At 36.8% G+C, this 14,177-nt stretch overlaps 1 protein-coding gene across 3 annotated transcripts in view; it reads right to left on the reverse strand.

Annotated features, from left to right (window-relative positions):
* Positions 1-2,014: 2,014 nt before the first annotated feature.
* CYRIB (CYFIP related Rac1 interactor B) overlaps positions 2,015-14,177 on the reverse strand; it is a 90,847-nt gene continuing 78,684 nt past the window's right edge. For all 3 annotated transcript variants that reach the window (XM_032181351.1, XM_032181350.1, XM_032181352.1), the window contains exons 5-13: positions 12,173-12,294; positions 10,493-10,598; positions 9,677-9,813; positions 8,998-9,075; positions 8,783-8,899; positions 7,604-7,683; positions 6,399-6,525; positions 5,445-5,515; positions 2,015-2,184 (exon numbers count right to left, since the gene is read on the reverse strand). In XM_032181351.1, the coding sequence (XP_032037242.1) occupies positions 2,121-2,184; positions 5,445-5,515; positions 6,399-6,525; positions 7,604-7,683; positions 8,783-8,899; positions 8,998-9,075; positions 9,677-9,813; positions 10,493-10,598; positions 12,173-12,294 (902 nt within the window). In that variant the 3' untranslated portion in view covers positions 2,015-2,120. The remainder of the gene's footprint in view (positions 2,185-5,444; positions 5,516-6,398; positions 6,526-7,603; positions 7,684-8,782; positions 8,900-8,997; positions 9,076-9,676; positions 9,814-10,492; positions 10,599-12,172; positions 12,295-14,177) is intronic.

Consider the following 14,177-nt stretch of genomic DNA (forward strand, 5'->3'; position numbering starts at 1 on the left):
GTTGCTAGTCCTTCGAAAATGGGACTCAATCTGGATTTACTATTTCAAGTGTTCTTTAATGAGACCAAAAATAAAGACTGCCCTATACCTAAGCAATGCTTAAAACCTGTTCTCTGGAAAATACAGTTCCTTTAAAATGCCTTAACATGTGACAGGACAACTATGACATGATTATTTAATACCTATTTTCTATAGCAAGGCTGAGGTGAAACTTCCTTTTTTCTCTAAAGGCAATGAACTCAGGATGATGGTTACCATTTCATATACACGCAGAATTGTTGGTTGCATACAGATTTTAATATCCATACAATCCTAGGAAAGTTGGTTGTGTTTTTTTTTTCTTTTTTTAATCAAAAAAGTTTTGTCCCTTCTCAACTAGATTCAAGTGTGACACTGACAAAAAGACATGGGAGAAGTACCAGTTCTAAGAAAATTTTATTCCTCTCCATAGCACAGCACATGGCTTGCCTTCTCTTCAGCAGGGACCTCTGCTAAGCATCCTTGACAGAAAAAAATAAAAGTTAATAAACGGAGAATCTTTCTCGATGCATAAGTGTGCCCACAAGAAGCCTAGTACAGTCACACTGGTATTTTCCATCTGTAGCCATGGAAAGTTACATCAGCTGCCCAGCAAATGAAGCTGAGTGTGTTCTTGCTTGCCTACAATTTTAAAGTCTCCTTTCCTCCTTTCCAGGATGCTGACAGCTTGTTTCAGGTATAATCACAGCAGAGACGTGTCAGGTGCATTAAATGTTTGCTGACTAATGCAAAATAAATCTTCCAGGTTTCTTTACAGCAATTATTTCTTGTTTTCCCCTTCAATTCTTCCCCTCCCCAAAAAACTTGATTTTTTTCACCATAGCTTAACTTTGTTCCTGTAAAACACTAGCCAACAACCAGATACCATTATTTACTGTGCTAAGAGAACTCAGATTTTACACACTGTTCAGATCATCTAGCTCTACAAAAGTTTACACCGGTATACACGGAGAGGGAAGTTGATCTCCCCACCACTGGAATGGAAAGAGCCAAACCGGCAGCCTGAGCTGGGACGTCATTCCTGATGGCTGTGCAAGCCACCAGAGGTAGTGATGGTGCGGGTTCTTCAGCAACATCCACTGGGACCTGTACAAAATGGACAGTGTTCTTCCCCCAGGTCTCCTCAAGCCCTGTGCAGTATTTCTGGGGACAAGGAATCAACGCAGTGCAGAGAGCAGGAACCCTGCCCCACGCTAGGTTTAAATCAGCGTACTAGACTCTAGCGGTAACTGGTAATGAAACAGCAGAGTTTTCACTATATAAAATTTATAAATTTATTTTTTTGTAAAAATCCAAAGAGCACGAAGACATCTCACTCAAAATACTGGTAAATCAAACCACACTTAGAAAAATGAAAGCTGATTTTATTATCTTATCCACAGCCAATCATTTGACATGAACATGCATACGTAATTTTGCTACGCACACACCACAGTTTAACGTTAGTTATTAAAGGTTAAACATACAACATACATCCTTACAAAAATGAGTCAAAATGCAAACGTAACTTTTAAACAAAACAGTTTTTACTCATTTAAAAAAACTTTTGTGTTGGGTACCATTTTGTACAAACACAGTTAATTTAAACAAATCTGCTTTTAGTTTCCTCATGGTTGCACATGAAAATAAGCTGCAATAGAAAATGAAGTCATCAAGGGATTTTTAAATAGCAGAAGTAGGCAGTCTTGCCATGCAGAAGAAGCAATATTAAATATTAGTTTTTCAAAAAAAGAAAAAACCACAAGTTTAAAAATATTTAGTTCAAGTCACAAATCTTTCCCCAGTACAGAGAAATCCAAATGCAACGCATAATTAGCTGCCACTTAGGATGGCTATTCTGAAAAGTAGAAATACTTTCCAGAATTGATAATTTCATTGATTTGGCACAGAAAAGAAGTCTGAGCTTACTTAAGAACAAGAAAGTGATAAAAAAAAAAAAAGGGTAAACAGGAAGAGAGAAGAAAAAAAAAAAAAGCAAGAATGAACGAGATAGTAGTTGCAATCACTAAAAAAAAAATCTGTGCATCTCAGTCATTGCAGAATACTGTCTGTCTACAGCAGGTGCGAATTCCAGGTATTTGTTATTGCAACATGGATTTAATTTGCTTGGAGGTAGTCTCATCATTCAAATGCTTTGTTGTGTACCTAAACATAGAAATAAAAGCCAAGTTTAGAAGAGTTTAGATGCTATTATGGTACAGATAGGTTGAGCCATAATTGAAGAAATTATGTTTGTTAGGTCACAGTAAGCCCCTCGACCACTGATCACCCACTCCATGGTTACCCCAAGCACACAGATTGAACATTCAGAAATTTGTTATCGAAACTATACCCCAAGAGCCTTGCAACAAGAGGAATTAAAGAAAAACCTTCAGCTAGATGTTGGCTCATATGGTCATATACCAGTTTGTAGCAGTAAACTCATATGAGCAGTTGTGGTAACCAATCATGAACACTAGCACCAGCTCTGAGCTCTCTGTCCACAGCAATATCTTCAAATAAGACATGGTTGCAGAGATTTTTCTTCCACATTTTCATTGACTAAACCATTTATAGATTCCTTAATGACAATGGATTTAACCACTTTTTAGCCTAATTTCCTGTTTAGCTAAGAAACTGTGCTCCTAAACCCAAAGGGTATAATATGCATATTATATATGTATATTTTATATATACATATGCATTAAAAATCTCTGCTTTGTCCATGTCCCTGTTTGTTAGGTGACTGTCCTCAACAAGTATCAGACCAGCCTTTGCTCTGGTCCTCATTTTCCTGTTAACATACTTCAAAAGGCCTTTTTATTGTCCCTCACACTTCTGGTCAGCTTCAACTCATGACTCTTGGCCACACAAAATCTCTCCCTACAAGGCAAGCATCATCCATATAGTCCTCCCATGTCACTTGACCTTGCTTCCAGAGACCATACACTTTAATTTTCTGCCTAAGCTCTAGCAGAAGATCCCTGCTGAGCCAGGCAGGCTTTCTGCCCTTCCTGCTTGACTTCTGACATTTTGGTAGTGCCTGCTCCTGCACTTCTAGGAGGTGGTATGTAAAAAAAACAACTGACCAGCATCAATGAATCCCAATGTCTTTTAAAACAGTTTCCCAGGGGACCTCACTAACTAGTCTGAATTCTGCTCTCCCCCAGTCGAGGGCTTAAGTTTTGGTGACAGTTTTTTTTTCTATTGCCAAAGATTTTAAATTCGACTACTTCATGGTCACTACAGCCAAGGTGGCCATCTCTCGCCACCACTTCACCCACAAGACCCTCTCCATTTACAAGCAACAGGTCTAGGAGAGCACTTTTCCTAGTCAGCTCTCTTAGTACCTGTACCAAGAAATCACCATCAAGGCACTTCAAGAATCTCATGGGCCTGTTTGTCTCCAGTTTTGTAACATTCATAGTTGACATTTAGGAGGTTGAAGTCCCCCATAAGCACAAGGGCAGCTGTTCTAGAAGTCTCTCTGAGTTCCTTAAAGGATAATTCATCAGTCATCATCCTGGCCAGGTGGGCTATAGTAGACTCCCACCAGAAGTCTACCCACAACGAACTGAACACAATTAAAATATTTCTATGAAATTAATTCTGAACAGCTGATCTCCCTCCAAAATCCTTATCACTTTTAAGACACATTATTTATCTCTTGAGAAAACAAGAAAGCTTCCAACACTCCTCCAGAATCAAAAAGACTCAGGTTGACTTAATTTCTCATAACATCTTGAACCTGCTTCCACCTTGCACACACATCACAACTCACCTCTGCATCTCTTCCTGATAATTCCAAATGTGATTAAAAAAAGTATATATATAATTTAAATATCTTACCCAAATGAGTCAAATGTATGAAATACTAATATCATTAAAATATTTAAGTATGAATTGTGTTAGTGTGGCAAAATGTCAGCATGACAAAATTCACACTCCTTAACACAAAATACACAATGGAGTGAAGATGTGAACTACACTTTCTGCGTACTTTACTAATCAGAAAAGAAGTTTTAATATAGTGCTTTCTCTCTATAAACCTGTGTTTATACTGATCACAAGAGATTCAGAGATAAGTAACAACACAGGTACGGAAACACTCAAGTCTCAAACCAAACCCATTTTTTTCTTTAATAATCTGAAAAAACTTTCAAAGTGAAACCATCTATGCCACCACATCATTTCACTTCTCACCACATCTTAACACAAGGAAAAACGAAAACAAATTTAAAGGAGTTTCACTACTGATAAGAAAAATCAAAACTACCCACTACAAAACTAAGAGAAAGACAAATTAAAGCTTCCACACTTCAAATGAAGTGAATGCATGGATAACCATACCCAGTTTTGGTTAACTATTAGCAATGAAATATGGTAATTTTTCAAGTAAGGACAAGAGCAAAGCCTTCACCTGCCCATCATGGTTCAGCATTTCTTGCCAAACCTCTGATGCTGGACACCAACATGAAGAACAGGTTACTGACTAGAGATACGGCGTTGTGACCCAATTTGCAGTTTCAATTTCAAAGAATTACTCATTCTTTCTCTCTCCAATTTATGTGGTGACTTCTCGTCTTGTATATTCTACAGCAGAGACATTGACTCTCCTGCTTTTTTACTGGGAGGGTGACAGAGCCCTGGAACAGGTTGCCCGGAGAGGTTGTGAAGTCTCCTTCTGTGGAGATGTTCAAAACCTGCATGCCATCCTGCACAATGTGCTCTAGGTGATCCTACTCGCGAGAGGGGATGGACTAGATTTTCTGAAGTCCCTTCCAACTTCATCCATTCTGTGATTCTGTGAAATACCTCGCTACAAATACTTTGTGACAGAGGAACAAGTTTTTGCTGGGTACCTAGGAAATATCTGCCTTATATGTCTTGAACTATTAGCAAAACAAAAATTGTATTACTCATACTCTACCAATAATACATAAAACACTTAAGACACTGTCAAATCACACACAGCTGAGGATATAGCCAATACAAACCAATCCAGCCATTTTTTTTTAGGATGCTGGCAGAAGTCACAGTGCACCTACTGCAGCTGCTCACTTGCATGTTTGGAAGCTCAGTCAGTAGATATGATCAGTTAGTTTCCAGTATGTATTGTACTTCATACCTGAAGGTAGTAACACTGTTGACCAAAAGCCACTCTGTCACATTTACCTCTACACTCAATCTTATACTGCGTGCAGTTGAAGTATGCAGAAAGATATCTTAGAATGAACAAACATGCAACCTAGCTTTTTAAACACTGTTTCTTCACATGTCCACACCTCCAGACACACTGGAAAAGAAGTCTGAAATAACTACATTCACTTTTTTCATGTAACACTGAATGAACACCTCATGGCTGAAGGAAAGACAATAGACAACTTCTGAAAATCCACAGAAAAATATTTCAAATAAAAGAGTACCTGAGAGCATTTAGAAGACCTTCTACACTGTTAGGAGGCTGGTCTTTAAGAACTTTGATGCATCCTTTCATCTAGAAGTTAAAAAAAAAATTAAACATTTTTATATGAATACCTTTTAAGTTTACAAAAGTATTTTATATTGCTTGTCAGTAAAAAAAAAAAAAACTTATTTAGAAATTGCAGCAGCATAGATACGCTTTCTTGATATTGGAAAAGAATTAAGCTTTCAGTATTACGTTTTCCTACAACAGAATGGCTCAGCTAAATTCAAATCTGTTTTATCTTTACACAACTTTGATATCACGCTCTGCTGTATCAATATTAAGAAAAGCAAAGATTGTTTACAGCTCCTTACAATAGATCCATTGAGAACGCCATTCAGCCAGTGAAATAATGACAAAATCTGTAGCTAATACAATCAGAGAATAGCCTATTTGAAACAATCACTAAGCAGCATATGTTAACAGCATGCATTCCACAGACTTTTACTATATAACAAAAGCAGAAAGTTAGACCTTTAGACCTGAAGACTAGTGGACAACGAAGCTAGCATTTTACAAGAAAGTGAGGAACAAACCAGATGCTACTGTTATTTTCAGTCATTCTGATTTGTACCTTTCAACACGACTGTTCAGTGTATTTCAAGACGCTACCTGAACTCCGTTGGATTTTTCATGACTTGACGATAACCAATATGTATCTGAAGGCCTGTTTTGTATTTCTCACTACTTACATTTATGTTTTGCTGACAGTTAACACCATCCTTTTACTATCAATCTGAAAGGTACATCTGCCCATTTGCCCCTGCCCATGGCAGGGGGTTGGAATTGGATGACCTTTAAGGTCCCTTCCAACCCAAACCACTCTGTTATCTGTTAGTAAAACCTGGAGGGAAGAAAGAAAGCCTACAGCAGCTTAAATATTCAAAAGATTATTCAGTAACAATAAACTTACATCAATTTTTGAAGTTTTGGCAAAAGCGCCCACCGGATGCACATGGTCATAGAGTATGATGACACCCACCATTACCCTCAGACAGAATGATACTGTTTCCTCGTTTGTAAACCTGCTTCTATATTCACTGCAATTGAAAAATACAGAGCATTATCTATCAAACAAGACAAGAGATAGCTACTAGTAATGACCTAAAAAAGATTAAAGAGAAATCCTGCTGTATATCCTCAGAGAAAAATACAGTTTTGAGAATTCTCCTTTTTCCTTTCAACAATATGACTACAAAAGTCAGATCACTGCTTAGAAAGTGTTAACTGGAAGTTGAAGATTCTCAAACTTAAAATAGTGCCTTGCTGCTACAATATTCCACACTTTCCCTCAACTCCCCAGGAAAAAAAAAAAAAAAAAGATTAAAACAGAACACACTGACTTTGCTTTGAGTGCATCCTATCCTTTTTCCCTGCACCCTCTAATATACAAGCAACACAAAATTCTGACTCAGAAAAGGAGGGTGGGGGAATGCAAGCCTAATGAACAATGCTTAACCACTTTCTTGAACAGGTCAAATCATTCTTAGGCATGGTAATAATATAAGTGTTTGAAGCTTCTAATAGGCTTCAAAACAAAATTGTGATATTTGGTCTGAAAAAAGTAAGACATCATACCTCCTCTGAGTAGTTTTATCAATGGGAAACTAGATCTCAGAAGAAACACAAAGCATAGTTTGACTTTCTGTTCATACTCCCAGAGCCTCTCCAATTTATAGCAGACAATAGACTGACTTCATGCTTAAACTTGTCTCATGAATTCCCCAGAAAGGGACACTAATTTTGTTAGTCACTAGTCAGTCCAACTTCCAAGAAGGTACCATCCAAAGCACTGCCCACAACCTCTCTTCCAGAAGGCCCCAGGCAATCATGCTCAAATTTTCCTGAATTATATATGAGAGAGCCTTTTATAAAAAATAACAAGAGGTTGCCTAGCTTTCAAAGCCAATCTATTTTAAAATATTAATATGTTCTGAAAAATAGACGTGATTCGCATGGCCAGCAAAATGAAACAAGTTAGTTGTTACCCTTGACATGAAACTAAGTTGGTAAAAAGAAAACAATTCTTAATTACCCAAATTATGTTTTTTCTTATGCATCATGTCTTAAAAAAAATGGATGTAATTCATATACTATACAAGCACTTATTGTACTCACGGGGTTTCCAGCATGACCCTGCACACACTGGCCATGGTGCTTAAACAATCCGTAGTATTCTCTATTGGTAAATTTTTATTCTGCAGAGAAAGATAAACAGTTTCCAATTCAACTACTGTGAAAGATTATACTACAAAACCTAAATCAAATCAGTAATCTGCTGGCACAGAAACACAGAGCAATTAAAAACATGAATACAGCTAAGGTAAGTTAGGTACTGTTGCATTTTTGTTTGTTTTTAAACATTACTTTAAAAATTAGCAACCCATAGAGCGTAGTCTACACTACTGAAGCCTATTTTTATAGGTAGAACTATCACACACCATTGCTTGTAGAACTATCACACACCATTGACTTTTGGTGAGTTTAAACAAAAATCTAAGAAGTATTACAGAAATTACAGAAAAAGTAATACAGAAATTTCTGTAGTAAAACATGTGCATGTGCTGGAACAGTAAGACTTAAAATTGTTTCAGGTGAACATTTCAGTCAAAGAAATGTAAAATGAGATGCAATTTTTCAAGGCATTTCAAGTGTAAAGCTGAATGAACAAGTTATTAAATGGTGTGTATTCTTCCCATTTAGGACAAAATTCCTCGTATAATTATCAGAAGACAATCACAATACTTGTAGTGACAAGAGTCTATCACTGATATTTAGATAAGAAGGAAAAAGGATGGATTATGATCTTGGAATACTTGTTCAGTTCTGTCTCCTCTCTCCTTCCCCAGTAACGTAAGCATACTTAACATTATATAGTCAAGCACAAAGGTGCTTTGGGAAGGAGAAAAGGAAGCAACATTGCAATTCCCTTCCCTATTTCAAGCACACGCAAAAAAAACAAGCTGCTTCCCTCAAAATTTTAGTTTCTGATCCAAGAAACCACCAAAGCATAGGTGACATACTTACCTCCCTCACCTTCCTCCTGGAGAAAAGCTTTCACTGGGAGTGTTGTCATTTATTTTATTTATTAAAAAAAAAAAATAATAATAATAATCCATAGGGACCCTAATTCCTACAGCATCTGAGAAAGACGCTTCATGTTTCCTGAGGACCCAAAAAGCAAGTTTTGTTCCTGGATGACAGATTAAGCCTAGTAAAAGCTTTGTGTTTCTAAAGCAATGTCTGTCCCTGCATGGTTTTGAAGTACACCATCCAACCGTAAATTTATATTCTTACCTCTGACACAAATTTTGTTGTAGCATCACTTAAGGTTTTCAACATTGGTGTTGCTTCAGCGTAAAATAAAGACATTCTGTTTGCCAACTCATTATTTACTTCATTTTCTCCTTCTGCCTATAAAACAGAAGGAAAGAAGAGTTCAGTTGTTCTTTATACGGAAAAAATAGGTGATAGTATAAAGGTAAATCTCATCTCATCTAAGGGTTACCTACTGGGACATTGTTAATCCTCATACGGCTCAGAGTTCTTCTATAGTAGCTGAAGTCATTCTGTATAGCAGGATTTGTCATCTACATAGATATGGAAGAAAAAAAAGTTGTTCCAAACATCTCAAGAAAGATATAAAGACAAGTTTTCATAAAACTTAATACTGAGATCAAGAAACATTCAGCCTTCTGAAGTAAAGTCCTGTGATGTTGCAACAGAGATTCTCACAGCAAGACCTAATGAGAACATGAAAAGCAATTGGTCTTCTAATAGGAGTTTGAGATTAGTAGGTTGAAAAAAGTTCTGGAAATGTGACTTGAATTAGACCAGTATATTAATGTCATCTCAGCTTAGTTCCTTGCACATTAGTAATAAAATAGCTGAACAATTGGATGTGCATATAGAAGAAGCAGCGGCAGCATTATCCCAAGAGATCTGCCAAATTCAGCTTAAGAAACATGATTAATATGTACCAAAATGTAACGAGTGCCTAAAGCTAATATATTTCTTCTGTGTTCCAGTTAAATCTAACCATAGGATGTGTGAACTAGCCATACATAGCAGGTATTTGAGCATCTAATACACGATCTATTCTAGAACAGAACTCAAGACAAACTCCTTCAGCAAGCAGACTATTTTCTTCTTCTGAACATTTGCACTTACAAAATCATGTCAAGTTCTTACCTTAAGCTCATCAAACCGGAGTGTGAAGTGAAGAATTTCTGCAAACTGCTTAGCAAGAGCCTGCTCTCGCTCCAGGTGTTGTGTTGGTGAATATGGAGTGCTTGTCAGGGCTCCCAACAGACCTCGCAATCCCGCCTCTTAAATCAGAGAAGAATGTTTTGCAATATACATCTGCACCTGCACCTTGTTTCTGTATTCACTAGAATTCTGCACACTACACTTAAAATACCCATCTGCCAAGACACATGGCAATTAATAATAAGCAGGATTGATGAATTGTTTCTATGTGCCACTGTTACCATATTTACTTATAAACCACTATAAAAACTAAGTTTAATCAGCACTATGACAGCAATGAAAACTTTAAAAAGTTTTAAAAGTTTTGTCCAAGCCCTGTCTGCAACGTGTAAAATATATTTCAGCAGTCTGTGTTAGCAGACTGTAGACTTTACAAGAAGATAGCATGAAATTCAAGGCATATACCTATCAGCAGAAGCTACATTTTGTTTGTTTTTAAGATAAACTCAAACTCAATGCATTAGCCTACCAGCTGGTTAGTGCTCCTCAGAGTTAATAAAGGGGTAGGGAAAGAAGATGGCAATTATACTCCCATTTTCTCCTCTCAGGTATCCACTAAAATATGTTTGCTTTCACACACAAAAGGTGGTACACATATATAATAAAATCCAATCCAGTGCATGGAAGGAATCTATACAGTAAGAGCTTTTATCTAGTAACAAGTGGTTGACCTGGATATGATCCATGTCTCTATATGTCAAGTGTACCAAATGAAGACAAAAAGCCAGTTCATCTTACCTAGTCTTTGAGAAAATTCATAGAATTTTTTTAGTTTGCCTACTAGTGGAACAACTGCGCCCCATGCCTTCTCTTGCAGCTTCTCATCGTTGGGATGCTGTATTGCCTTAAATTAGAAAGAAAAAGTATGCTTAAATTAAAGATATCTGAGACTTTATTGAAAATTCTCTGTAAGGTGATTGTCTGAAGAACTACTTATTTAGAATTCTACCGAGAAGTTCTTGGTAAAGAGACAAGTGCATGCACTAACCCAAGACTGTTCCAAAAGGATCTAAATATTTCTGTTGAAAATAAGTATCCAGGATACCAGGAAACAAATACCAAAAAATCATAATGAAATCGTTAAAAATAAAGCTACTCAGAGTATGAAAACTTATATGTATCTAGTTAATTAGAATCAGTAACTTCATTGGGTTATCTGCAAACTAAGCAGTTCAGTGATCAAAGACTCTTTGTAATGTTAATATCTATCACCAGTTTCTGAAATTGTGAAAAACCACATATTCACTGTGAAATTCAGGCTAAGTATTACAGTAGGAACATTTAGGTATAATCAGCAACTTAAAGACGTGGAGCATGCCAGAGCTTTAAAGCATAAATGCATAGACCTTATCTTTAAGGCTTTTGGCTTGGAAGCTTACTGTAAATTCAACCTCCCCACATTTTTAAGACAGAAACTAGCACTTTGAAAATTACTAAGAAAACAAATAGAAGTGCTCATAACTCTCCTGTTCAATCTTTACAGTCAAGTCTGTGATTCCAAAAGTCACGTTTTCAGTCAACTCTGGGCTACATGTTTCAACACACTCCTCTCTGGGCCCTAAAAGCTTACTCCAGGCCTTGTCTACCTCCTCTCAGGTAGATGTCTCTCTCTCCTTTCCACAAGGGAGCTGCAGGCTTTGGTGTCAGATCCTACAGCCTCTCCTTGAACAAGCTCCTTTCTTGAAGGATAAATGAACCAACTCCCCTTCTGCGGGTTTTGTGTGGCACAATTACCCTTCCCAAACCTAACTTACGACTTCAGAGAGGGAATAAAAACATCATGTTACTTATGAAAGATGAATAGCTATAAGTTATCAAATTTATGTCAAATTAGCAGGCTTTTGTCTGCTAGGATTTCTTTGACTACGATATAGCAAGTACCTCCTCATTTTAGGAGCATTTATTCCACTCTCTACTGAAGATAAAAGAAAAACAGTGACATGCTGTACAGAAACTTTGCTCCCATTCCAAACTCCTACTGTAGTAAATAAAAGCCAGTTAAAAGGCATTGGAAAGGTCTCGTGTGCTAGGATTCCCACACAGACTTCTTCAATTAGCACACAAAAAGATGTTGACATTACTGAATATTGTCTTGTAGTCATACCATAATCTTCTCAGATCAGACACTAACTCAAGAAGAGCTTATGTGGTAATATAAAAAAAAAGTAACAGCAACAATTCCACAAAACATTTGAAGAGAATCTTTCACTATTACACAAGTGCGTTAATATTACTGAAAAAAGTGACATCCGTTTTGCTGTTAAAAAAGGAACATTCCAGAGAGGGAATTCATGACAGCAATTTTAAGAGACAACATGCTCTGCCAAGACAGCTCCTGCAAGCAAAGTTACATCCAGTGGTACTGTTAGGATCAACGAACAATCACAGGCTGTGCACAATCGTAACGCTCTGGCTCACCTCTCGTATTTCATGGCCAGCTCCTCTATATGACTGCAAGTCTTCCAGTATTCCTTCTGCATCCTTTAACACTACATTCACCTGATTATAAATTTCCTTTTCAGATTCTGTAGGTTGGGCATCTAAACAGTAGAACATATTACATACATATATATGTAACAACATTACGAAATTCAAAAGGTAAACCATCAGCTACGGACAAATTCTTCATGTATCAACTCATTAAGAATTTTTGTTCTCTGAAGAGCTATAACAATGTATGAGGAACTCCAAGAGTAATTGCATTTACTGTAGTGGTCTTTTACATTAATTTAGCACCCCCAAAATCTACCTGGAATCTATTCTGACTTATTTACAATTAGGTTAGGAAAAGAAATCCTGGCAGGTTGCCTTTATATCAAGGTAACCAGTCCTCACATTGGGCAAACCCTCACCTGCGCTACAAACTCAGTGGATAGGACTTGGTTAAGTACTCAAAAAACACGTTCACTGCACATATGCTAACCTTAGCAGGAGGCATTCAATTTCTACTGTTATCTGGAAACACTGGATCAGGTTATTTTCCTGCCTCCTCTGTGGCTGGTTGGAAAGCAGCTGTATCTTTTACTTTTTAATCTATTTAATTCACAAAACATTCTCTATTGCACTAATTGCAAAACTAGACTTGAGAACAAAAAGATCTAATGTAAACGTGTTCTTTTTTTTTTTTTTAAATCCTTTTCATTTAAGGATATATGTTGTCTCTTTTTTTTTTTTTTTTTCAATAACGAACTAAAAACTTTCCAAAAGCAGATTTGATCATTTCAGAAAGTTACACGTGTTTAAAGAAATGTCATTCAATAGGAAGTAAGTTTTGAGAAAACCAAGGCTCTAACATTTTAACAAAATCTCTTGGTACAAATCTCTGAGACCTGGCTTACCTGACACAAGATCAATTTTTCTTTTAAATTTCTGATGGAAGCTATAAGGTTAGTTCCTCTTAGACTGATATAAAAAAAAATTACTGTTAGTGTCACTTATTACAAACGAGATTCTCATCTGTTTAAATAGGAAAAATATGATACTAAATAAATAAATATTAGGGTACTTTAATTCAGGATATCCCATGTTGGAAGTCAGGGGATTAACAATAAATCCCTTTTTTTTTTTCTTTTTTTTTCCAGGGATAAACAAAAGCTATCTATGGACAATATATCCTCATAATCTTGTGCTGTTTAAAGAGACTGGAAAATATCTTTTTTAAATGGAAGTGCTTTTTCCATGACCCACATGCACAACTCCCACTAATGATGATGGAAGTTAGGGACATTTAAATGGAAAAATCACAATATTGCAGTGTTACACACTAGAAAAAGACATTATAAAGCAGAGTGTGCATTGGGAGAAAACAAAAGTTTCACATGCATTGCTTGTCTGGATTTTGCTGTAATTTGTGCATAATACTTATTTTTATGGTTCATTGCAGAGAAAAATAAAGGAGGCATTATTAGTAAATATGCTTATACAGACTCTGCAACAATTTTCCTGTGCTATTTTGATAACCACCAAGAATTATCGTGGATGAAATAGAACAGGTCACTCCTTTAAAGAAATAAAATGTCTAAGAGCACCACATCGATTAGGCATCGAGTAAAAGTGGCCAATGCGTTTCAGATCATCACAAAGGTCATTTGTAATTTTGAAAGCTGCTGAAGACTGCTGTAAGAAATGAAGACAAAAAAAAAATGAGGGAAAAAGAGCAGACAGGTAAGCACCAGTTGACTGGCAGCGGTTCATGCGCAGACATGAAATGCTATAGTGAAATACAGACTAAGACGTGAAGCTCCGTAGCGTTCCAGATTGTGCTGTTAAATAATGCAATCAAGACTTGCCACTTGGATTGTCTCACGCTGAGCACCCCTCCTGCCTGTTTAATTTTTCATCGTACTTTTTCTTCACGCTCTCTTCTAAGGACAGTTTGTTTTCCTACACTGGGGTCGGGGGGTCTGCCCAGCAGAAGGGCCCA

This window comes from Aythya fuligula, chromosome 2, assembly GCF_009819795.1.
Source record: "Aythya fuligula isolate bAytFul2 chromosome 2, bAytFul2.pri, whole genome shotgun sequence".
NCBI classification, from domain to species: Eukaryota; Metazoa; Chordata; class Aves; order Anseriformes; family Anatidae; genus Aythya; species Aythya fuligula.